Source organism: Xiphias gladius, unplaced genomic scaffold (assembly GCF_016859285.1).
Source record: "Xiphias gladius isolate SHS-SW01 ecotype Sanya breed wild unplaced genomic scaffold, ASM1685928v1 HiC_scaffold_1480, whole genome shotgun sequence".
Lineage (NCBI taxonomy): Eukaryota > Metazoa > Chordata > Actinopteri > Istiophoriformes > Xiphiidae > Xiphias > Xiphias gladius.
The window spans coordinates 124,043-150,304 of NW_024401811.1; the positions used below are offsets into that span (position 1 = coordinate 124,043).

Consider the following 26,262-nt stretch of genomic DNA (forward strand, 5'->3'; position numbering starts at 1 on the left):
CGCGGGAAAAGTTAAAAAATGGCGGCGGTGGAAGTTTGAAGTTTAGCGCCACGAAACAGAAACAGACAGAGACAGAGACACCGAAGAAACGGAGACACAGACCGTCTGTCTGTCCGTCTGTCCCGCTACAGTCCGACCTGTCTGACGGGACAACAGTCTGTCTGTCTGTCTCTCTATCTGTGGTTCACAGGAACGGAGGACCGGAGGGCAGGTGGGACTGGGACCGGATCAGAGGAGGTAAGACAGCTCTGTTTCTGTGTTTTAACCCGCCTCTGCTCCGTTAAACGATTAGTTTAACCCGGGTCAGATTCGGAATTTCGTACATTGATGCCGATACGAAAACGGTCTGTTCACCCGGTGCTCTGTCCGGTAAACTGCAGGGTAATGACGGTATATCAGCGGTTAACGGCGCACTGAAGTGTTGCTAGTAAACAGCGTTATTACCGTTCAGTTACCGGACAGCCGTTACTGACAGGTTGTGTCTTCAACTTTAATAAATTTGTTATAACTCGGGTTAATTGTCTGCTTGTGACCCGGGTCAGTTGGTGGTAAGTAGTTAGCGGCAGTTAACGGTAGTTAATCCATTAGTTAACGATGTTTCGGCTCTGATGGGAGGACCCACTGCGCAGGCTCAGTCTGTCAAAAATCCCCCTGACAGTTCAGGAATGACTCACAGCCACAACCTGTGTAACTGACTGGCTGTCTGACTACCTGTCTTTCTGACTACATGTCTGTCTGTCCGACTAACTGACTGGCTGTCTGACTACCTGTCTTTCTGACTACATGTCTGTCTGTCCGACTAACTGACTGGCTGTCTAGCTGACTGGCTGTCTGACTACATGTCTGTCTGTCCAACTAACTGACTGGCTGTCTAGCTGACTGGCTGTCTGACTACATGTCTGTCTGTCCAACTAACTGACTGGCTGTCTAGCTGACTGGCTGTCTGACTACCTGTCTGTTCTTACCAACTAACTGACTGGCTGTGTGCAGAGATTTGATCTGGTTTCAGGCTGATTTCTTTCTCTTCAGTCAGTTTACAAAAAACACTGATTCTGTTTTCAGGCAGACAAGTTATTGTTTGTACAATAAATAAAACAAAAACACATTATACATAAAAGGAGTAAAATGATTGTGCTGGTGAGAGTTAAAAAACCCCAAAATGGCTGATAAAGACATGTCACCACGAAAGGAAAGAAACAATAACATCTAAAATCAACATGTAAAGCGAAGCAGTGCAGTGTAGAAACTGTTACTGTAAATCACACGATCAGACCTGTGGGTCAGGGCCTATACCTTCAGCCCCTAAACACACATACATCATTATCTGGGACGTCCTACACAGACTGAATTTATCAGTATGAAACACCTGGAAGGCAACACGATTTGATAATTAAGAAATTAAAGTAAATCTACAGCAGTTTGTCTCCATTTGAGTATTTACACAACCAGAATGATGCTGTGTGTCTGAGGCTGATACTGATGTAGATATTTGGGAGTTAAAACAATCTAATGACGGTATATCGGTAATGATTTTAATATAAATGCATAAACAGACAATCTGGATACAGAGGTAAGTGACCCGGATACAGACTGAGATGTTTTACAGTATGTAATTCAGGAGACTCTGATTCTACCAGTTTGAAGCTTTCTGTCTGTCTGACCATCTGTCTGTCCCTCTGCAGGATGTTTGAGGACCTGGTTGAAGCCTTCTGTGGTCTGGAGCCTCAAGTGTCCCCGGGGGGCGGGGCAAGTCGGAGGGGGCGGGGTCTAGATGAAGAGGAGGGGGCAGAGTCCAGTCTTAGTGTCGGACAGTTTGTCCTCTGTCACTGGTCAGATGGACTCTACTACCTGGGCAAGATACAGAGGGTAACACACAAAAGATTAAAAAAAACACACACACACAAGAATACACACATCTTTGTTTTCTGATTGGTTTTTGTAAATCTCTGCATTGTGATTGGTGGACAGGTGAGCCCCCCCAGGCAGAGCTGCTTTGTCACATTTGAGGACAACTCCAAGTTCTGGGTCCTCTGGAAGGACATCCAACATGGTAAGAGAGAGACAGGTGGAGAGACAGACAGATAAAGACACAGAGAGAGAGAGAGAAAAACATAAAATGACAGTAAATGTGTCTCACCATCAGGCCTTTTTCTTGTCTGCCTCATGCTCTTTGTTCTGCCCGTCAAACACAATCTTTCGTCCAATCATGTTGCAGCTGGAGTGCCAGGGGAGGAGCCTTGTTGCTCCATGTGTCGGGGGGCGGGGCCAAACTCTGATGGCCAATCAAACCAAAACAACCAGATCCTCATCTGTGGGAAGTGTGGCATTGGTGAGTAGGATGGGCAGGCAGACCGGCAGGCAGACCGGCAGGCAGGCAGGCAGGCAGGCAGGCAGGCAGGCAGGCAGGCAGGCTGGCAGGCTGGCAGGCTGGCAGGCTGGCTGCTCAGGTTGACTGGTTTTAAATCAGAATGTCGAATTTTCCTCATGATGGTTTTATTTAACGGTATTTTATGTATTTATTTTTGGCTGCAGCTTGACTGGAGCTGGATTTTTGAGGCCGATCCTGATATCGATGTGTGGGAGTTTAAAAGTGTGCAAACAATATACTGACCAATAGTAATTATTCAAAAGCATGAACACAAAACAAAAACAACCAAAAAGATACAGATCTCTTAGATGATTTTATTAGTGAATAGTGACCAGGTACAGAGTGATCAGCACATTTTACTGCCAATAAATTGACTTGTCGGAGCTCTCTGTTCACAAACTCTTAGTGAAGTGAGTGAATCTTTCTGATCAGCTGACATCTGCCGACATGCTCTATGCCAGTATATTGTTCTTCCATTGAATATAGATCTTTTAACCAAATTATGATCGTTTTAACAAAAATGAAGTCCTGTTCCTCTCACACAGGGTTAGGTTACTGTTGAGTGTAATGAACATTACAGCCTGTAGAAGACACTGGCATGGCTGTAGTTTGAGATACAGGGTATCTGTAGCTCTTAAAGTCTTAAAAAGCATTGAATTCAGTGTCCCTAAAAGAAGGTCTTGGACGGTATTAGAAAGTCTCAAATGTAACTTGTAAAAATGTTGTCTAATGTCTGTTGGTTGCAGTAGGCAGTAATGTTAATCATTCAATGTTGTGTTAGGATTTTAGAGAAAACTTTGAGTATTATTTCTCACTGTTTAATCCATCCATCCGTTTTATGCTGCTTATCCAGGTCCAGGTCACATTAATATAATTCAACATATCATCAGGAATTATTGTTATATAGAGCTGAGAAGTACTGAAAACGTGATAGAAAAATAAATAATTCTAGTTCATATTGTTCCTACTGATTTTCCATGATGCATTGGTCAGTACGATGATGAAACAGGTATTTATTTTAATTCTATGTGGTTAAAATAGGTCTTAAAAAGTCGTAGATAACTTTATCACTTATTTTAGACTCAATAAACCACAACTTTGGACAATCGAGAACGTAGGAAGTGAACTCTGACATTAATAACAGGACCTGTCTGGCTTTCTGTCTCTCTCAGGTTTCCACCAGCAGTGTCATGTCCCTCCTGTAGAGGGCAGCAACAGTCTCAGTCCCTGGTTCTGTAGACGCTGTGTCTTTGCTCTGGCTGTCAGGGTATAAAACACACACACACACACACACACACACACACACACACACACACACACAGATACAGATATGTAATAAACACAGACATATTAAACCACTGACAGTAGCAGAGTCGTGATGTTTTTAAATGGGTCGGGTTCAGTCTGTTTTATACCTGCACTGAGCTGTGAACAGGTGTTCCCACTGTGTCCTTATAACAGTCATTAGTGTTCTGTTTATATCAGGACCCAGCTTCAAACCACACCCGTGTCCCTGCTCTCATCTTTCGCACATGTGTCTGTGCTGCTGTTTTTAAAAGTCTGACTGTGATCAGCTCTTAATGTTTTTTTTTTTCTTCTAACTGAATCTGTGATCTGGAGTTTAGATTCACTCCTATGTTCAACTATCAGCCTAAGTTACTGTTTCCTGATGAGTGTCAGTTGTATCAAAACTCTGCTCATCTACTCTTGAAGCCAACTGAGTGTTTCCTTTTGCTGCTTCACATTAAAAGCTTTTCCTCAGCAAACCAGCAGGATGCTGTTTCAGTTAAAACAAAAATTTGAACACAACCCATGTCCTACCCTTCAAAGTATTGTAGGCTGATGGTTGCTTGCGAGGATAAGCGTGGTGAAAGTCAGACCACATTGTACAGTCGATGTTGCTCCACTGTTTTCTGGTCCTCCACTGCCTCACCTGGGCTGCGGCAGCAGGGGAGGACTCAGATTAGTTATGGTTGTAGGGCCAGAGTCCACAAACAGCTGCATCTCAATACTCTCCTCCTCCACTTTTATTGATCAGCTCAGTTTACTCATAGATCTATAGAGCAGCAATAAGTCAAACTGATGGTAAACTTTAACAGCGCCCTCTGCTGGGCCACAAGGCAAAGTACATCAAAGGCTCTGTTGAGATTGTAGGCTGTAAAGTTTGAATTTGAACAGGACATTGAATGTTTAATTTTTTTCCAACATTTGAACAAAAGTTTGAATTTTGAATCGAAAGTGAGAGCCGTAACAATATATTCCACTCTGTTTTTTTGTCAGTGGGTCACTTTTAAATATTACATTGGATAACAGTAGAAACATAAACAGCATCAGAGAGAAGTTAGATGAAGAGCTGCATATGACAGCACATCTCCAACACATCATCTTTTTTTACTTTGTGTTGCTGTGCTCTGGTTTCTCAGGGTTTAGCTCACCATGAGTGAACCTGTAACCTTTATCACAAAACAGCATCAGTAGTTTAAGTGGTAGTAGTAGTAGTAGTAGTAGTAGTAGTAGTAGTAGTAGTTCCACCACTTCCAGCATTACTAATAACTGTCAAGTCAGTTTTATCAATGTAGCCCAAAATCCAAATGTACCTCAAAGGGCTTTAGTCTGTACAACATCACGCTCTATCATCAGAGCCTTGATTCAGGTAAAGAAAAACCATCCAACTGACTTCCTGTGTGTCTGTCTGCCTGTCCTCCCCACAGAAAGGTGGCGCTCTGAAGAAAGGTCCTATAGCCAAAGCCCTGTCAGCCATGAAGCAGGTGTTACTATACGACCTGGACTCTCTGGATTGGGACTCCCAGCACCGGACCAATCAGCAGCAGTGTTACTGTTACTGTGGAGGCCCCGGAGAGTAAGACTGACCAATCAGACAGTCACAACACTGTGACTCACCATCATCCAGATGTTCAGTGTTACATCGCTGATGATCTGTCCCGCGGATCACATGTACTCTCTGTGTCTGTAGGTGGTACCTGAAGATGCTGCAGTGCTTCAGGTGTCAGCAGTGGTTCCATGAAGCCTGCACTCAGTGTCTGCAGGAGTCTATGATGTTTGGTGACAGGTAAATGAGCTCCTCCTTGACTCCTCTCATTATCTACTTCATATACTCAAGTTAACTCCTGTGAGTGCCCTGAGGCAGTTTCCTCATATTTCTGATCTCCTTCTCAGGTTCTACCTCTTCCTGTGTTCGGTGTGTAATAAGGGATCAGAGTACATCCGTCGTCTCTCTCTGAGGTGGGTCGATCTGGTTCACCTGGTTCTCTACAACCTGTCGGTCAGCAGCAAGAAGAAGTACTTCGAGCTGGACGAGATCCTTGCCTTCGTCTCTGCAAACTGGGAACATTTACAGCTTGGAAAGGTAACAGACTGTACTAAAGTAAACCTGGACTAAAGTGAGCCAGACTGTACCAGAACCAGTCTATACTAAACTGAATCAAACCAGACTGCTAAAGTAGCCTTGAGCTGAAGAGACTCTGATCCTGACTGTAACCTCTTTGTTTCTTTGTTCTGTAGCTGTCTAATACTCCTCCAGCAGAGAGGGGGCAGCACCTGCTGGACGCTCTGAACAAATATAAGAGCAAGTAAGAAACACGCACCTGCAGTACTCACACCTGGTTAATCAGTATCAAATGTATTTGGGTTGTTGACGTGACATAGCATTTTCACTGTAACACAAGATAAAAATGAATATAATTAGTATGGTCCTCATTTAAAATGCAGGGACCGGTTTAACATTTCTTTGTTTTACATTGACCTGTTGCTATAAAAACTTATTTGTTCTCATATTTTTATATTTTGGGGGGGGCGGGTAATTTTTTAGCCTAATCTCAAAATTGTCCTATAGTGTGACTGTCCCAAGCATGGTTCAATAAATTTTAACTTTTTATAAGTTAAAAAGAAAAGTATAAAAATGTTGATAAATACCTCAGACATCATTCAAGTGTCTTTTTAGTAAATAGCATATCATTCTCTGTCATCCATATATTTCTGAAAGCGTAGCAACTTGATACATTTTGTCACTGAAAACCGTGTCCTCCAGTGTGACACCATAACCTGGTTTTTAAATCAGGCAATTCCATGGACAACTTTATTCAGTTGACGGACCCCATTCAAAGTCATGTCACTGAAGCCCCCTGTGAAGCCCATGACGTGCGCATGGCAAGTTTTTGTCTCAGAATTGTTCAAATATTTAACTTTTTTCAAACCAATAAAACAGTTGTTTTGTTGTCCTTTTATGCGACAGCCCTAAATTAATTTTTTAAATGAAAAACTGTGTGTCAGACTACATAGCCATAGAAAATTATGCAAATGTGTCTGTAACTGCTAATGACAGGTTAGCTAGGAATAGCAAGGTCAATGACGTAAGAGGCTGAAACATCCTTTGGTGGACAGAAAATCTCCACCGTTGTGACACCTGTGCTGCCACAATGGAGGACAAAGATGTCCCACAAGAGAATAAGGTTTCTTTAAGAAGCATTTTTAATTGAATAAGATTGTTGGGCTTCTTTTTATTTAGTTATTTTTTGACCATGTTCAGTGTTTTAAATTGCAATCATTACATTAATTAAAATATTTTCTGCCGTTATTGCAGAAAACTTGTAGGCCACTGTTTATAAAGTGTAATGAAAATAAGTATCAAATGTCATACTTCACTTTTTTTGAGACGGGGAGTATTAAGGAATCAAGAGTACTTTTAATGTGATGCCTCCCACTCTCTCTTTAATGCAATAACTACAATTTCTGTCCTTTAGTGTGTCCTCAAAATATAAAAAAATAAGTTAAGTATTGAGCATTAGGGGAGATATAATCATCACTCATCTTAAACTGGTATAATTTTCAACCGTTGTGAAATGACGATGTCCAGCAAAGTTTGACTCACATTTATTGAAAATATTGAAAAAGTCCAAGTTCAACAAGTCGTGGTGAAAAAAATAGTTGTTCATAATTTCATATTAAATAAACAGTATGAAAAAAGTGTCTAACATTGAAGAGAAATCTCTTTCATGCTATTTTTACATTTAAGATTTCTTCTTTCATGTCACACCATAGAACACATTTAGAGTGCAGTTCAGTTAAAAATGTTTAAAAAGAAAATAGTAAAAGATTTGACAAAAGTTAGCGAGCCCTTTTATATTCTCTGAAATTTTTCACCGTTACTTGTCAAGTAGCCATTTATCACCATACACTTGTATTCAGGTTTCTGTGTGGGAAGGAGATAAAGAAGAGGAAGTGCATCTTTCGTCTGAGGACCAGAGTACCCCCCAACCCCCCCTCCAAGCTCTTTCCCGAGCGTGCTCAGAATGATGGGGGGCGGGGCCGTAAGAAAGGCGTGGTCAGAAACAGGTAGTTCTTATCATTTATGTGGTGACTGTTTGATTGTCAGGTCAGATGAGTTTTTAGTCTTAAACTGGGAGGTATTCCAGTTATACCAGTATCACCTGTGCTGTTCGGTCAGCTGGCGATTAAATGAAACCACACACCCACATGCTGTGTTTGTTCGTTCAGTGCTTCAGCTGAGAGGAAGAGGAGGAAGTCCAAGTGGCTGCTAGAAGACGCCATTCCTAACGTAGGACTCTTCTTCTCTGTTTCTGCTGTTGCTTCTGAAGTGTTGTTTCATGTTTCTTTACTGAAGCTTCATGTTTCTTTACTGTGAATATTTGTAGAACGAGTTGTCCTGCAGCTGGACGTCCAACCATCACATGGCCAACATCTTTGACTTCACCCTGGATGAACTGCAGAGCCTCAAGAGGTGAGACTGATCAATACACCCGATCCAACAATAATCAATATTCCGCACATCAGCATGTTACCACCCTCTAATTTTCCTCCCCAGTACTTCCAGTAGAACTGTAAGTATTGATCAGGACTCGACTGATGCCTCCACTTCAGGTTCTGCTACAACCAGCGCCTCCTACCACTTCAGGTAACTAGCGGTTAAGTAACTTGTCCTCCATCTTCATCCTCTTCAGCTCTGACATCATCATCATCATCACTTCGTGTTTTCAGTGGAAATCTTTAAATACGAGTCGTGACTTTGAGCTTTCCTATGCTGCACTTTATAACAGCATCTTTAAGGAGGAAACTTCATATCAGGGTTAGAGTTAATTAGTGACCTCCAGCATCCTTATGATGCATAGTTTTACATATCTCTACCTCTGACCTCTGACCTCTGTGTCCTCAGGAGAAGGGTGGGCAGCAGGAAGAGGAAGTTACCTAGCAACACCTACAGCCAGTGGGCCCATCGCAGCGAGGTGGGGGAGGAACTTGGAGGGGAGGAGCTTTCTGGGATCCTGGAGGACCCAGAAGCTACTAACCATGCTCACCTGTCATCTGACTCCTCCCACTTCCTTTCTGACCCCTCCCAGCTCCCCTCTGACTCCTCCCACCTCCACTCCTCCATCTCCTCGTATTTCGGGGTGGCAGGTAGACTGACCAATGGGGAGAGGTACCAGGTGTTGGCTCGACGTATCACTCCTCAGGGGACAGTCCAGTACCTGCTGGAGTGGGAGGGGACAACACCATATTAGAACATTCACAGAGAAGCAGGGTTTAGATGTCCTGTGAAGCTTTGATTCCTCTTCCTCCACTCAATCCACTCCTGATCAGCTCCCAGTAAAGTCTGTCTGCTGATTGGTCAGAACCACTCAGCTCAGTTAACTCACTAACAATGGTATCGTATTTACTGCGTGCATGACAACAATCCGCCCGACTGCCCACCTGATCCGGTAACCGTGTTGCTCAGGCCACCGGTTTTAAAATATCTGTAATGTTAAAGTTATGTTTTGAAAAATACTAGGAACTATAAAAGTTATTTTTTAAATGTTGTTTTCTCATAAACATGAGCCTAAAAACACAAAAATAAGTCATCCTGTTTTTCAAAGGGAACGGGACAATAATTTTTATTTTTAGCTGTTTAGCAACAGTGCTCTCACAACTAAGGGTTAGGATTACACCTCAGTTTGTGATTCACGATCAAGAAGATCAGACATATGTCTGTGCAAAACCCTGTCCTATAACTGTCTCTTCAATCCTTAATCAGATATGTCCTACAAAGCTTTGTCAGATGTACGTCCCCGCAAACAGCCGTCAGACATTTGTCCGAGTAAACTGTGTCATATGGTTTTCAGGTGTATTTGGAGGAATCAGGTATCAAAGCTGATCATGATCCTGTAAAAAACAGTATTTAGTGAAAACAATGTTTTACTACAGCCAAAGACCATTTTCTCTCTCACACCCACACACACACACACACACACACACACACACACACTCACATATACTCAGTAGTGTTATATATTTAGTATTCAGGTCTGTATATAATCAGACTGACAGTAGATATTTTCTCTGCTTTGTCAAACCAAACACATTTCTTCTTCTCTGTCTCTGGGTTGTTAAACAGTCAGAGGCTCCTGTAATTTCCTGTAGCACCCCCTAGCTGTCAAACAGCACACTGCCTTACCTGTCCTCACTGCTGTACCTGTGAGTTACTTCATGTTCAGCATTTACTGATTTATTTAACCAACATGTTCAGTCTATACTGAGCTGAACATAAAACACTTCATTTAAAGCAGTCACCAGTCAGAAAACCGCTGCTCTGATCTGTAACAGTTTTATTGTCAATACCATAACACCTGTAGTGATGTCACAGAGTGGGTGTGGTCAGAGGAGATCAGAGCAGTAACAAATATGAGTCATTGTTTTACCTGTGACCTTCAAGTGAGAGTTTTTGTTTCCTTCCCTGGGATAACGGATAGTTTTTACTTGTACACTGCAGGATTTTAAAGATTTTTTTTAAATTTTATTTTATTTAGACCAGTGGACCCAAACCTGTTGGATTTACTCCAGCCTGACAGCAAAGAGAGCCGCAATAAAAATAATCCATTAGTATGGATGTTCCCAAACCCTGGTCTGAGGTCAGGTACCGTGATCGCTTCACAACACGACTACATTTTGAGAGAAGAAGGACTAAATCCACAGTCTGAGTGCTAAACTTACTTTGAAGTCTCATTAACTTCAGATTATGTGTTTATCTTCCAAATTTACTCTGTTTAGCAGCAGTAGACGTCCTGGCAGGGTTACAGCCAGGATTTTAGAAATACTGAGCCCTTCCTACTTAAGACATTTTAATTGCTATCAACCAAACTCATAACAACAGTTACAAAATTTAACATTTTATTCACTAATTTAACTATTCAATTTTATTTATGGAAATTAAATCTGCCTAGATTATGATATAAATGTTGTTTGAAAGCCTTCTCTATGCTGACAGGTGTGTGTGTTTCCTGCCCAAAAGCAACATATCAAGATAATTAAACTAAAAAAAACATCAGAATGACCCCTAAAAACCCGACATGTTCCCCTGCCGATTTCCATCAGTTTCCTCAGGAGTGGCCACAGTTCTGCATCTGCTGTGTCGTAGATTTGTTGTCAGGACAAAACAACAACAATAAACCTCCATTCAACTGTCGGGACTAAAACACTTTGACTGTTGAAGCCTCGTTAACTTCGGTTGATCTTTAGACCCAGACTTTGGATTTACTCCGTCTGTCATCTGTGAACAGATCACTTCAGTCAGCATGAACAGGAGAAATGATTTATTCCTGTCTTATTTCATCTACAAAAACAGTAAAACCTGCTGTTGTGATTAAAGCTGAAAAACAAAAACTACAAATCCCAGTGCACCAGAAGGTTGCTGTCCATGAATTTAGTTTTTCCTTGTGTTTACCTTCAGAGTATTGATCTGTTTCCTGTGAGCAGCTGTTTTCTTGCACTATCATCACATTCTGTATCTATGCAAACATCAAATTTAACTTTTAAACTGATAATCAATCACAGGCATTGATCAGTGATCAGGAGCCTTATGCTGTTCAAATGTATTAAAAGAACCTAAAATAATAAATATTGAGATGTTCCACATTAATGTTCACTTCTGTTTGTTTTGACATCAGAGGTTAGCTTGAAGCTAACACAGCCCATGGGTTTGAATGAGGAATGCTAACAGTGCTAATGGTGCTAACGGTCTCTGAGACATTAAACTGTCACTCTGTCACTTTAAACCTGCAGCTCCTCCTCGCTGCCATGGTAACCATGCTCCCCTTCCATTGGCCTGTTGGACGGTTGTTATGATCATGTGACTGTTTGTATTATTGCCTTTTTTCTGTTGAGCTGATATGTCAGCTGCCAGCTTTCTCTGGAATAAAAAAAAATTATGCTTGACCTTTTGACCTCCTTTTTTTTGTGTGTGTGTGTGTGTGTGTGTGTGTGTGTGTGCGCACGCACGCACGCACAGCAGTGAGGATACAACAGGTGATAATCTGTTAATACAATTAAGGTGTTAAACAACACGTGAAGGACGCACATTAATAGTCAGGTTCAGTCCTGTGTTGTCATCCCGAGGGTCCCTTCAGACGGACAGGTGAAGTCTGACAATGTCACACGTGACTGACGCAGCTGAAGAGACAAACTGCAGCTTCTACATCTACCTGTCTGTAAGTTTACCTGTCTGTACTTCTCTCCTGTCTCTACATGCGTCTTTGTGCGTCTCCCTGTCTCTGTGAGTTTACATGTCTGTAAGTCCACCTGTTGCTGTGGTTTATATTCAACCTACCTGGTTGTGTTTACCTGGATGCCTGGCTATTCATACTACTCATCTGTCTACCGGTCTCTATTTACCTGTCTGTCCTTCTGTCTGTGTCTCTACACAGTTTCATTTCTCTGTGTTCACGTCCTGCTTACCTCTCTCTACTTTTCCCGTCTCTGTGCTTACCTGTCTTTTTTCTACGTCTCTCTGTCCACATGTCTCTCGGTGGACCTGTTTGCCTGCCTCAGGTGTGTATGTAGTTTTTGGAGACAGGTGAGTGATGTTAGCCTGTACATTTCCCAGTGTGCTGTTCTTTGCTCTGTAAAGGATCCTGTTGCCATGGAGGAGCTGGTGAAACACCTGTCCAGGTGTCAGCACCTGGGCTGGATGGATGTGATTGGTGAGTTGATTTACAGCTGGATCAGCTTTTAGACTTCTAGTGTCAGAGAGGAGGAGACCGTTGAGACAGACAGAGGACCGAACACACACATCTGATATTTACCCGTAGCTCTGTCAAAACGTCACCAAGACCAGTCAAAGCCTGGTATGTGACTGGGCAGCCCTTTGTTTGCTTCTCTCCCGCTCTCTGTGCTCACATATACAGTCATTTAATACAGTTGAATTCCCAATAAAGCTGCTCTCGTCTACATGGTTTTCTGTTCCTGTTGTCAGACGACAGAACAAGCATGACGACACGCTAAGCAGCGGTCAATTCCAAGCCATTTCCAAGCTGCCGCTCTGCTGCTAAAATCCTGGTTTTATAACCACGACGTCGTCTGACAGAGTCACCACCCACATGAGTAAAAGACGACGGCTGAGCTGAGATTTCAGGTGTATTTACCTGTAAAATGATCAGTCAGAGAGAAAGTTAGAAGCTCATTCACGTCCGTGTCAGCTGCCATGCGGTCAATTGAATGAGATACGTAGAGAGGTTTGTCTGAGGAGGGAAAGCCTGACCTCGCGCTCGTGGGACAATTCCCACTCTCTTTTACAGAAAGTAGCTATGGTTTGAAAAACAGTCTCTAAAGTGTCTGGAAGTTGGTAAATCTTAGCGACAAAGGAGTTAAGTGGGTTCACTGCCTGTAAACGAGCCCCTGATGACGTAATAAAAAATGTTTCTGCCAATTCATTTTGAAAGAGCAACGATTAATGGGGAAACTCCAACACTTGGCCGGCCGACCAACAGTGTAACTTTATCACTCACTCAGTCACTCACTCGGTCAGTCAAGGAAGGTCGTGTTTATAGGGCTGGTCCCACTGTTGCATTCCAGCCGACTAGTTTAAAACTAAATAAAACGTGACATTCTTATGTGTCTCTTAGCTCATAGAAAAACAGCAACAACCAAAAACTAGAAATGTTCTAACTTTGAAAGAAAGTCAAGTATCTGTGTAATAGTCATAAGTTTTCAGGGCTTTTAAGGTGTTTCCATGACAGTAAAGTTATCTGACTGTTATCTTTTGCAAAGTTCAGGAGTGCAAACAATCCTTGAGCGTTCCAGATAGCCCCAACATTCCTTCTTCAGTTCCAGACGAGGACCTTTGCTGAATTTCATAGCCCTCTCCTTCCCCTCAGTTTCTGTCGTACTTGTACTGACGCTATCCAAAAAAGGCGAAAATGCTAAAAAAAATTTTTAAATGTATGAATAAATAAACCTAGTAGTAGTCTTGCCTAAAGAGTGATTAGCACATTGCCCAGTTTTTTCATCAGTGTGGTGGAGCGGGGAAAGACATAGTCAGGGTAACACATTTTTCCTTGTTGTGTTCATGGAAAAATCTTTTAAGAGGGAAATGATACGGTGCCAATATGGAACCAGCCTTTTATTTGTCGTGCATTAACTATGCCATAAATGTATCACAGAATACTGACCCTGGATTTGCCATCCATGATCCGCTCACCGTCACCTCTGGTAAACTCTGCGTGACTGTGATCCACAGCTATGGTTTGAGTCTCAGGGGGTTTCATTTGGTTTAGTTTGTGGTTCTAGGATACTGAACCTGACCTGACCTGACCTGACCCTCAGTGTGAGGGTCAGGCCTGAAGTCAGAGTTGTTGCAGTGAACTCATGGATGTGTTGTGAACTGCGACACAGATATTTGCCACAGATTCGTGACGCTTACGAACTCGCTTCACTGCCCTGCGGTCTGGATTTAAATGTACCATCGTTTAGCCTGAAATAGATTCATTCTGGAGGATTATTTAGTTTCAGGCGTTGGTTGATTTTTAGAGATTTTTTAAACAAAAGGTGAAAAACTTCACGACTACTAGTAGTCCTACTGCTGATATTAGTGCTGCTATAGAGTATAATGTGACGGTGTTGTGATGATGTCACAGAGTTGAAGAGCGCCTCCATCCATTGGCTGTCTTGTGGTCGGAAGGCGGAGCCTGACATCTGGAGTAAAATGTTCTGCATCCTGTCAGATTCGCAGTTGCTGATGCTCGACAACCTGGAGGTACCAAACAAAAAGTCTTCAACACTTTTTCACAGTTTCACAAGAGACTATAAACTCTCAAACCACGTCCTTCACTAACGTCACCCGCAGAAAGAACCAGGGCTTTGTTTCCAATCTTTTTTTCATTTGATTTTTTTTTAAATATTTGATCACTTTTTCTGATCTGCTTCCATTTCCATTTGACATTAAAGCCGTTTGCTGTTCATACAAACTCCACACTTCAATATTCGCCGGCTGTCATGATAAATTCACTATGTTTCTATTTCCACAGCTTTAACTCCTCAGTACAAGAGTCATGTCACGCTCACCACTCTGTGAAAAGCCTTTTCTCGTACAGAAATCATGTTTTAACTCTTCATTTCTTTCTTTCACTGTACTCCTGACCCATGTGAAGCTACCATCAACAAAAAAATCGACATATTCGAATGTTTTCTTCACATTAAAAGTCTGCATATAAAGGAGAAAATACATTTAAAGTGAAAACTGTGGACGAAGCGTTGAAATTTGTTCATGGTGAGCGGAACATCTGCAGCAACTCTTTCTATACTGATGAACTAGTGTCGTGGACATGAATATTAGACTGAATTTATCAGGACAACTGGTAAACATGGAGGAAGCGTTGAGTTTGTATTAACAGGTGAAATCAGAAATAAAGTCCTGTCTCAAGTTACTTTCTGACACTGAAGGAAATAGAGGCCGTCAGTAAGCAAAACGTGCGCCTCAGATATAGACACCACCCCTTCTTCTTTACTCCTGCTCCTTCTTCTTCTTCCTCAGGTTCATCCTCTTCTTCTGGCAGAGAGGGCGGAGACTTGTACTGTTTGGTTGCTAAGATACACTCTCCATGTGACCTCAGCACCTCCTTGCCCCGCCCTCAAAGGTGAGGAAGACAAGACGGGTTTAAACAGCTGCAGAAGAAGAAGACAGACAGACAGACAGACAGACAGACAGACAGACAGACAGTTACTGAAAGACAGACAGACACTTAAGGACAGTTACAGACAGACGATGGACCTGGAGCTTGACGCTGAGTTTGAGGACTCGAACGGTGAGAAAACATCAGTTATTTTCTGTTTGAGGTTCAGTGTGTTTGAGTGTTTGCAGCAGGGATTAGCTCGTCTGGTTAATCTGGGTAACATGTCACAATAATAATCTCATAATCTGATATCTGAGGTCAGTTACCATGGCAACGTGACCGTTTGCTGCGCTGATCACCAGTCACCAGTCAATTTTAACCAACCCAATTGTCCTATTTGTCGGAAAGTAAATGACAGTCAGGTTCAGTTTCAGCGTAGAGAAGAATCATTGACATGACCTGAGACTCTGCTGTAGCTCAGTTTCCACGACCACTCAGTCTTCGTTTTGACTCATGTTTTGTTTTATTAAATCCAACTTTGCTCTGAATTAAACCGGCAAACTCGCCAGTGCAGGAGGCGAAGAAAACACTGTTGGAGGTTTAAATCACAAACCCGCAGCAAGTGATTTTTATCCAACAGTTACATCTGAGCCGGATTCATTACTGACTTCGTGTTCTGTTCACACCATGTTAAACAATGAAACACACTGTCACTCAGTCAAAAGCTTGTTTCAGTCCAAATCTCCAGACTTTTAAACCTCCTTTTTTACCGTCCAAAACCCACCTTACAGCACTGCCTCCTAATGTAAATAATAATAATAATGATAATAATGTGGAGCTGTACTCTAGCACTTAGAATAACATCAAATAAAAACAAAACCTCAGCATAGTTGACCTATAATACACTGTTTAAAATATGTATAAACTCTTGTTTAGACTAAAGTACATCAGAACATATATAACGTAAGATAAAATAACATAAAATATAAAAACATAAAAAATGAACCAAATAAAAATGTGTTTAACTGACTTTAACAAGAGTGGTTGAATGACAGGTCACATAAATAACAAACAAAGTAAAAAAAACGAAACACAACAAAGAACCAAATGATCCGAAATAACTACGATAAAATAAAAAGTGAGGATAGAGACTAAAGCTACATCTGAACGAGCTAATAGACATCAGTGGCCTTGATAACGACCCCCCAGAGATGAAATACCTGGGACTCCCCACTGGTCAGTCAGAACTGAAGAAGCCTCTTGGGTGAGAGCTGAGACATCTTCAAGATCTACAACCAGGTCCAGTTGCCCTCAGTTCAACTCCTCTTGGTTGACCATGACCTGGACGACTGAGAATCTTCACATACAGATGCTATAACAGGACAGTTGATGTGAGCAGTCTGTCGGAGTTAAAGGAGGAACACCAGTCTGTTATTTTACAGTTATAATGGTTATAATGGGTGTCACTGACAGACTGAAACACTTATCCACAAACACAACCTGTCATTAGACAATAAAATACAAACTGTTAGTTGTTTACTTAATTTTATTGACTTCAATATAACAACAAAAATATAAAATACACCTTTAAATGATTAACAACATCAGGTCTAAACAATCTTCTACATATAATTCAGTCAGTGCATAATGAAAAATGCTCATGGTCCAACTTTTTTTTTGTCTGTGTCTTTATATAGTTTTGCTGAAATTTTACACAGATCCTGTGACAAAATAATCGTCCAGTTACGAGCGGAAGTGACTTTTTTCCAGGAACTCTAATGTTTTTTATTAGTTTTCAGCATTTTCAGTTGCCAGTTCAAAGTACAGGATTTAGCTGAAAGACTGACATCACCACATTTAATTGTAATAAATATGTATATATATATATCTTTAGAATATTAATCAATAAAAATAACAACCTTTGTACAAACATCAGTGGGCAACTCCACATTGTTTAACTCTCAGACCGAAACTGAGTCTCACTTTGCTGCTGGTTTATAGAGAAACATGCTGTACAGCTCACACTGTGTGTGTGTGTGTGTGTGTGTGTGTGTGTGTGTGTGTGTGTGTGTGTGTGTGTGTGTGTGTGTGTGTGTGTGTGTGTGTGTGTGTGTGTGTGTGTGTGTGTGTGTGTGTGTGTCTGTTTTCCTCCAGACATGATGCTTAGAATTGAGGCCAAACAGTTCAGTCTTGGTTTCGTCAGACCAGCGAATCTCGTTTCTCACAGTCTGAGAGTCCCTTAGGTGTTTTTTTGCAGACTTTCGCTGAGGAGATTGCTGGAGTGATGGTTGTCCTTCTGGAAGTTTCTCCCTTCTCCACACAGGATCTCTGGAGCTCAGCCAGAGTGACCGTCAGGTTCTTGGTCACCTCTCTTACCAAGGCCCTTCTCCCTGATTGCTCAGTTTGATCGGGCGGCAGCTCTAGGAAGACTCCTGGTTGTTCCGAACTTCGGCCCACACACTAGCTATCCCTGAAAGGAGTTACGCTACTGATGCAACAACGTCTCAGTTTCACTGCAGGTCTTGCACAGAGATGATAAATCACAGTGTAATTTGCTCATTTACTTACTACTGCTACCTCTTAACCAACACTTAGCCAAGAAAAGACTGTTGAAGTAAATTTTTAGTAAGTGCAGTTTCCACACACAAGTGCATAAGAACGTGGGGAATATCATAACTTATCTCAGAACGGTGGAAGCTGAGTCCAGGGCAGCTTGACAAGCACAGGGGTTTGTGGCCATAGGTAGTCCCCCGTCAAAAATCCCAGGATTATCCTCAATGCACAAACGTCCAAAAAATACTGCTCCCCATCTGCTTGACGAGCCCCACCCTTTGTCAACGGGACACGGCCACGCCCATGAAAATGTCAGAAAGAATAGATGCGATGGTTGGAAGCCCCAGGAGACAGTAGCCTACTGCGGCCAAGATGCCAGTAAATCACAAGATGAATGCAAACAGGCAACATCAGAGCCCCGAGACGTGAGGAGAGATGTCGCTTCTACTTTGGTATCGCTCTACTTTTAGCTGTAGCCGGTCAAGCAGTGCTTGTGTTGCTTGTCCTGAAGGAATCCCACTGATACTACTGCAGAGTCTGGTGTGATTTACCGTGTGTGGGCTGATGAACAAAAGATCACAGAAGTGTTTAACAGCGTTCACTTCAACAGCCTATATGATAAAGTGAAACTGTACAACCTGCCAGTAGCTGGTATGGTAGCACAGTATTCACTACATTCAATAGTAAACTCGTTCTTATCTACAGTCTGTGGTTGTAAACTAGTATTGTCTTTAGAACAGCACTGCATAGTGGAATGAAATGGTTAGACATCGAAATGATCAAACACAACAGAGACGACAGATTTTCACAGTGTTGGACACCACAATACAAGAACCTGAACCCACCGCAGTGATTATTATCGTCATGTCTAACAGGTTCACAGAATGAGAGAACATTAATAACTGACCAGATTTGATTGAGTCTTCATATTGTCAAAATCCCACACGTCATATTAATGTAATTTGTTTCATGCAGATAGTTTTATTTTTATTTTTTTATATATATACCTGAACAGCAGTTGTAAATAAAAAAAATGTATATTTAGAAACTATGAGGGGGAAGGCCAGTCGGACCGATGCCAGCACGGCTACATGCACATCAGTAAATATTCATGAAACAAGCAGGAAAGAAAAGATGAAAAAGTATCACAGATTCAATCAAAGAGACAAAAACTACAAATGAAACAAACTATAAATACAGTACCACGTAACACTGTCTGGTGCATACATTTAAGCCATGACAGATAACAAATTATTATTATTTTAATGTCATACCATTAACATGGACCATCCCACATGGCGTTACATGACGAAAACTACATGTGAAACGTTTTACAAACAGAATACAACCGTGATATAAAAGCTACATATACAAAACATTTGTTCTCAGCGACCATGTGTTGTTGACAGAGCAGAAACGTCTGTTTGATAAAGGTTTTTTTCCAACTTTCTCCAATAAAACAAAATAACAAAATAAACGAAATTATCTTTTTTACTTCTACTAGAGAACATGTTTTGTCAGATCATGATATAAAACAAAATACATTTATATTTCCTTCAAATCAAGCAACCAACTGACAATCCTGTTCATCAGTAACCAACTTAAAGCCCAGATGTGTCCAGATGTATGAGTCAGATACTCAGTTATTATGAATCCATGTGCTTTAATAAGTTTTGGCTTATTCCAGATCTCATTTGTCCATTTTTCTTAAATCAACCGAAGAACAAAATCTGTGATGGAACCAAAATGAACATTTACCCTCATAGTGTAGACTTTCTCACAGCCTGCCGTGTGAAACAATGTGTTTGTGTGTGTGTGTGTGTGTGTGTGTGTGTGTGTGCGTGTGTGTGTGTATCAGCACTATCATAACTGGCAAAAAATGACACATTAGTGCAGATCACTGTCCCTGCAGCCGAGCTGGGTTGCGAACTCTCTGCCTTCATTACCACAAGGTTGTGGAATTATTCGCTCGTTTCACTTTGACCTACATTTCCTTTTTAATCAATGAGAGAGACGATGCGTGGCTTCCGTCCATCATGCAGTCCAGTCGGTGCACTAGCCCAGGCCCTCACCAGAACTCACAAGGGGGACAACCGCTGTAGTGCTGCTCTTTGTATGCAGGTGTATGTGCTGCAGGACTGAGTGTGTTACACTGTCACAGGTCTGTTCCACAGTCAACTCACTTCTTCACATAAACAGTAACACGATTCAATAGAAACTTTATTGTAGTAAAACAAACACACACGCACTGACTGCTGCTGGTCACCATGGTAACAGCTGTCACTGCCAGTTACCACGGCAACAGCTGTGCAACCAAGATGGCTGACTGCTGGTATAATCTACAAACTACAAACACTCCCATGATGTGTTTCGTCTTTTCCAGATGTTCCAGAGAGAGGGGTGCGGCGACAGAGCATGCCCAGTAGCTCCGCCACGGACACGCCCGCCGCTAGAGTGACGGTGAACGCACGCACGAAAACACACATACACGTTAAACACACACACACCTCCTCCCAGCTGGACTCAGCCCCTTGTTTCCATGGTAACAGGAGCTGAGCTGCTGTCAGCTGTCGATCAGCTGATTGGCTACAGGTGAAACATTGTGACATCACAGCAGAAACACACTGTGATGATCTACCTGATTGTTTTTGTCGACGTCGTCTGCAACATCCAGGGTCGCACGAAGTTCTCAGATCCTGTACTTACGTAAAAATAGAAATACCATAGTCTAAAAGTACTCCGTTACAAGTAATAGTCCTGAATTCACAACATTGCATGAGTAAAAGTACAGAAGAATTATCAGTGAAAGGTATTTAAATAATAAAAGTAAACGTTCTCATTGTACAGAGCAGCTCCTTTCAAAGTGTCATGTTATTATATTATATCATTCTGTTTTCATCGTCAATCTATACATGTAAGAGTGTTTTAATGTTGTAGAGTAAGAGTACAGTAATGCATCATCTTATATGAGCGTAACATTTTTCAGATTTTTCTTAAATTAAAGCTGAAAGTCTACACTTCAATCACATCTTGATGGCTTCCATTCAAATACATTGTGGTGGTGTGCAGAGATAAAATGATGAAAATTATGTCACTGTCCAAATATTTATGGACCTACCTGTATATCAGACATAACAAATGACAGTACTGACATGGAACATTTCTTCAACAATCACCAGTCTCCTTCTAAAAACACAGTGCAAAGGGTTTAGACTGTACTCCCATCACAGCATGCATAAAATCATTAAAGTCATAATGTCAATGCATAGTGGTAAGGCGCCTGGTCCAGACAGCTAACCAGTTGAATTCTTTAAAAACATTTTCTAAGAAAATATGTATAATTTTACTCTATGTATAATGATTCTCTGTCCCATTGGTCGCTGCTACAAACACTGACTGAAGCATCAATCATCCTAAAAAGTGATGTGAAGATCTTAGCCAATGTTCTTACCCTACACCTAAAATCCACAATGCATAATGTGATCTCTGTCGACCAAACCGGGTTCATTTGGGATGGCATTTTATTTACAAATATGCTTCGGCTTTTGGATATTATTCACTCTCCTGCACCCGGTGGGGTACCAGAGGTGGTCATCTCACTGGACACAGAGAAAGCTTGTGACAGGTCTGAATGGGGGTATTTATTTACACGTTTTTAAAAAATTGGGTATGGTCCTAATCTTATTTCAAGGATTAGACTCTTATACACCTCACCCAAAGCCTCTGTAGTTGCAAACGGTAAGCAATCACAGTATTTCCAGTTGTCTAGGGGGACCAGTCAGGGATGCACAATCAGCCCACTGTCATTTGCCTTAGCCGTAGAGCCCTTACCCATCACACTCAAATCATTGCCATCAATAAGAGGAATTCATAGAGGAGGAGAAGAACATAAACTGTTTCTATATGCGGACGATGTATTATTATATGTATCTGACCCTACTCTAAGTATACCTCATGTTATGCATACTTTGAAGAGATCACAGCCATTACAGCCACTTCTGCAGTCAGCATAACTCAGATCTCCTTCATTTTACATTATTGCGATAGAATAAGAGGAGCTACACTTTATCAAGGTCACAATGCAAAATTTACATTCAAAAACCTAAGGTGACATTTTGGTCTCAAGACCTTCTTTTACTGGATTAACAGAGGATTATCAGAGTTTTCACACTCCTGTAAACTGAATACTTTAACTGGTTTGTTGGTGGATGTCAGATCACTATCATGCTCTGCTAATCTGAGATGAGAGAGTAGGCTATCATTATTCTTTATATTTTATTTACTAAATGATTTATCAGTTTAAAAAAATAATTTAAAAAAGCATTAATCATTAATTGCAGCCATTTAATGAATTTTTGCACCAAACCCTGACAGTGAAAGAAATCATGACAGCATGAAACCCAGAGAATGGGAATGGATATTATTATTGGTACTGTATATTTACCTGAGAGTGAAAATTTGATGATCAGAATTGAATCTGCTAATTACCCTCCTCCTCCTCCTCCTCTTCTTCTTCAGGGTTTTCTCTCCCGGAGGTTGAAACAGTCTCTTCGTCGTACACGATCTCAGCCTAAACTCTCTCGTCAGATCAGCGTAAAGACTGACTCAATCAATACCGCTGACACCAGGTAACACACAAAGATACACTGCTGATAATCAATCAGTAAATTACCCAAATTCTGCTGGTGTTGTGTTCAGGCTCAATGGTCATTTTGTTACCACTCCTTCATTAATTATGGCCAAACCTGGCCCTTCTCTTCCGTCAGTTGGCATCTTAAGTAAACAGTATGACTTAGGCCCAGTGCTGGATCAGCCTTGGGGGTGAACTTGCAAACACCTGGACTGTACCCATGGGACAAGGTCTGATCCAGCCTGAAAAGCTAGTTTTGGTGGTGGGTTTGCCAGTCTAGCAACAGGCAAATTATGTCTTTTTGGAGTCTCTAGGTGGACCTTGCCTGGACACTCCATAGTTCTGGTAAGAAACTTCAACCCTAAGATGTGTAATAACACTCAAAACTGGAGGGGGTGTTTGGGGGTGTTGTCTGGGTTGAACTTTGTTTTAGACTTCTGAGCTCCTCCTAGGATGTCCATGCAATAAATACAAAAAGAAGATCGTAAGTGGACCTGTTACCAAAATACCTAGAGGCCAAAGACTGTTGATTGACTTCACAGGCTCACCGTCATATCTGGGGCCTTATGTCTTGGGCATTCAAAGAGCGGAGCAGAGCTGTCAACTGATCACTGAGGTGGTGAGGTGGATCAGGTGGTGTAGGACCAGGAAAGTAAATCCAAACAAGAAATTCAGCTCCTACCTCAACAAACGTTACCTGCATCCTGCGGAGGTGGAGCACATGATCATCTGAGCCATATTCAAAGCCCTCGCTGCTGGGATCGAGTCGTGGCCTAAAGGTCATTGGTGGTAGTTGTTGCAGCAACCAAAGACCTGCTGGTGGACACCAGTGGTGAAGGACGCTGAAGAAGAAATTTTAGGCTTGGTTTTACCAGCAGACAGCTATAAAGGACTAGAGATTCTGTGGAAGCAAAAACAAACCTCAGGTGTTGGAGGAGTATTGGAGTACTGGTTTTTGTAGATGAGGTAGTTCTGCCCGAAGGTAAACCTGGTGTTCTCTCCGCGTCCTTCTTCCCCACCAACAACACTGAAGGCTCTGAGCCACAGTAGGATTTGTACAGAGGCTGGACTCACGCAGTGCAGGTCAATTTGGAAGGTTTTAATTGGATGATTGTGGGAAACATGAATGAACTGTTGACTGGTGATGCCGGGTGTTGACAGATGGGCGGTTAGGTATTTCTGACACCTGGGAACATGTGGGCAGTCGCCACAATAATACTCTCACTATATGTTACTGCACTGCTGCTCTAATGCTACGATGTAGAGCATAAAATGTACATCGCACATAATCTCTGTCTGTCTCCTGGAGAGGGAGCAGAGGTGGGGGTCGTGTGTTTGGGAGATTAGGGGGGAGTTAATCCGTGTATACCAACTACACAAAGTGACAATGGGTGAGGAGGGGAGGTGCATTACAGAAAAAGAGGGGAGGAGAAATGAGACAAGGAGACAGAAAAGAAGATGAGGAGAAGAAAGAGGTGATGAGGAGAGGAGAGGAAGTAGGGCACCCTCACTGCAGGGGAGGGGCAACTGCCGACAGAGAGGGATATCAAGTCACATAGAGACAGAGAGAGAGAGAGAGAGAGCTGTAGCTGCTGAAGCCGTGTAGCATCAGTAGCAGCAAGCTAACTGACAGAGAGACAGACAGACAGAGAGACAGACAGCTCCTCAGTCTTTCCACCAAAGAGCATTGAGATCAGCAGGTTCTCCATCTTCTTCTTCTCTTCTCCTCCTCCTGTTTGCTATAGGAGAACATGGATCCATAACCCCCCTCTCCTCCTCCTCCTCCTCCTCCTCAGCATTCAAACAGAATGCTTGGTGAGTATCCTGCACCGATCCTCTGCACGCATTAACTGCCTTTGTCCTCTGAGTGTCTGAATAGATAAATTGGCTGCAGTGAATTTCTGCTGTGTGTGTTTGAGTGTGTGTGTGTGTGTGTGCGTGTGTGTCTCTGTGTGTGTGTGTTGTTGGGGGCTTGCGTGCACAGTGGCGTCTTCTACCTGATTTGCATGATCATGCATGCTGCATTTCAGTGTGTATGTCTGTATGTTAGCCTGGCGTCAGCCTGCACACAGCTAACCTGATATGTTAGCATGTGGCTAGGCTAGTCACACGCTGTTAGCCAATATGTTTAGCTAAACAAGGTTAAGCAACAGCACACACACACACACACACACATCCCTTAAGTATTAGCATGGTAAGTCTCTAACATTAAGCAGCTCATTAAGACATTGAGAGATAACAGAGGCACAGCACTGAGTTTCTGACAGATCATCCTGTGTGTGTGTGTGTGTGTGTGTGTGTGTGTGCGTGTGTATATATTCAGAGGTCACAGTTCACTGTTGACCCCCTTGTTGTGACTGAACAGTCAGGTTTCGTTTTTTTCATGACGTGTTTCACATCTGTAACGGAAATGTCCGTTTTTAATCTGTTTCTGGCTCATGACTGTTTCTAACAGTTTGATCGTCTGTGCAGCAGCAATCTGATCAGTCAGGTCTCAAAATCTGCCCAGTTGTTGAGACGTCTGTCTGTTGTCAGCAACTAGATATTCAAAAACCTACGAGCAGTTTTACTACAGGAACTTAATGATCCGTAACCTGAACCTTATGAGAACTTATAGGACGAAGGTGGTCAGTTCTGCTTTCCCTCTGTATTTTACAAAACAGGAAGGAAGAGATGTATGTCATTAAAAAGGCGACAGCGGGACAGACGTTATTTTTACACGCGCTCCATTGTTGTGCATTATACAAAGATCGAATAGTCGTTGTTGATGTTCACACAGAAGTGAAATGGTCGTTACTGCTACGCCATTGTGTTTGTTGTAGTTGAGATGTGATGATCCATCTGTTTGTCCAGTCACAGGGGACAGCCCTGCAAGTGTCCCACCCCACTGCAAATACCTGGAGCTTGTCCTGAAGGGAGCTGATATTCAGCTGCTGGAACTGGTTTCCAGAGCGGGTGGAGGATGGTGGAAACAAAAGCAGAACCCGGGACAATGACTACTCGTTCAGTTACAGGTCTGACGGTTGACAGCTCTTCAGTGACGTATGTCAGATACGTTCTAGTTTGTAAAAAGCAGAGCAGAACCAAACACCTTTGCCGTACAAGTTCTTAAAAGGTTCATGTTATGGGAAGCTGCATAAACCTGACCTCAGCAAAAAACAAGTTGCTGGTTTGGGTGCAATAAGCAGAGCAAAGGTATCTGTAAACAGCAGAGTCCTCATCCCTGTGTACAGGGTCTTCTCCTCTCCAGGATTGTTACTTACCATGCTGAAATAAAATAACTGGAATACATTATCTGGTGCTGGATGGACCAACAAGCTGACATCAACATCCTGAGTACAAAAATATGTCAAATAAATATCAGTATATGCATTGTGATGTATCAGGCAGATCTGTCTGAGCCTGCAGCTGAGAAATTCTGGTCCACTTGGATTCTGATTCTGATTCTGACTGCTCTGTATTAATGATCGATTAACTAATGGACCAGTTGATGTAACTGAAACATGTGTCCAGATGTGTATTCAGTCTCTCTGTTGGAACAATCTTTAAAAAAGCTAAATATATTTGTGAGTTGAGCTTAAATGGTTGGTCAGTTCATTTCTTAGTCAAGTAACAGAAAATTAAAGAGCAACTATTTTGACAGCAGTGATAATTTTGACACCCAATTTTGATGTAGTTTTAGTCTTTTGACCAAAATGTGTATTAGTTTAAGTCATGTTTTCATTGTGAAAAGTAGGTTGTAAACAAATATCAGTCTTTTATTAATCAAGAAACCCATCTGTTCTCAGGTGTCAGTTTCTCAAATGTGTCAGATT

At 42.0% G+C, this 26,262-nt stretch overlaps 2 protein-coding genes across 2 annotated transcripts; both read left to right on the forward strand.

The window, feature by feature from the left end:
* Window positions 1–11,593, forward strand: phf19 (PHD finger protein 19). Its single transcript, XM_040123210.1, has 14 exons — window positions 1–237; window positions 1,683–1,866; window positions 1,969–2,050; window positions 2,216–2,329; window positions 3,541–3,635; window positions 5,080–5,228; window positions 5,343–5,438; window positions 5,546–5,735; window positions 5,891–5,958; window positions 7,574–7,720; window positions 7,883–7,943; window positions 8,041–8,126; window positions 8,211–8,300; window positions 8,559–11,593. Exons 2-14 carry the CDS (start codon window positions 1,684–1,686, stop codon window positions 8,902–8,904), a joined length of 1,707 nt encoding a protein of 568 aa, XP_039979144.1. The 5' UTR covers window positions 1–237; window position 1,683; the 3' UTR covers window positions 8,905–11,593.
* Window positions 11,594–12,296: 703 nt separating this feature from the next.
* si:dkeyp-72a4.1 (uncharacterized protein LOC100148058 homolog) lies at window positions 12,297–25,443 on the forward strand. Its single transcript, XM_040123171.1, has 4 exons — window positions 12,297–12,357; window positions 14,290–14,408; window positions 15,186–15,288; window positions 25,301–25,443. Exons 1-4 carry the CDS (start codon window positions 12,297–12,299, stop codon window positions 25,441–25,443), a joined length of 426 nt encoding a protein of 141 aa, XP_039979105.1.
* Window positions 25,444–26,262: the final 819 nt, after the last annotated feature.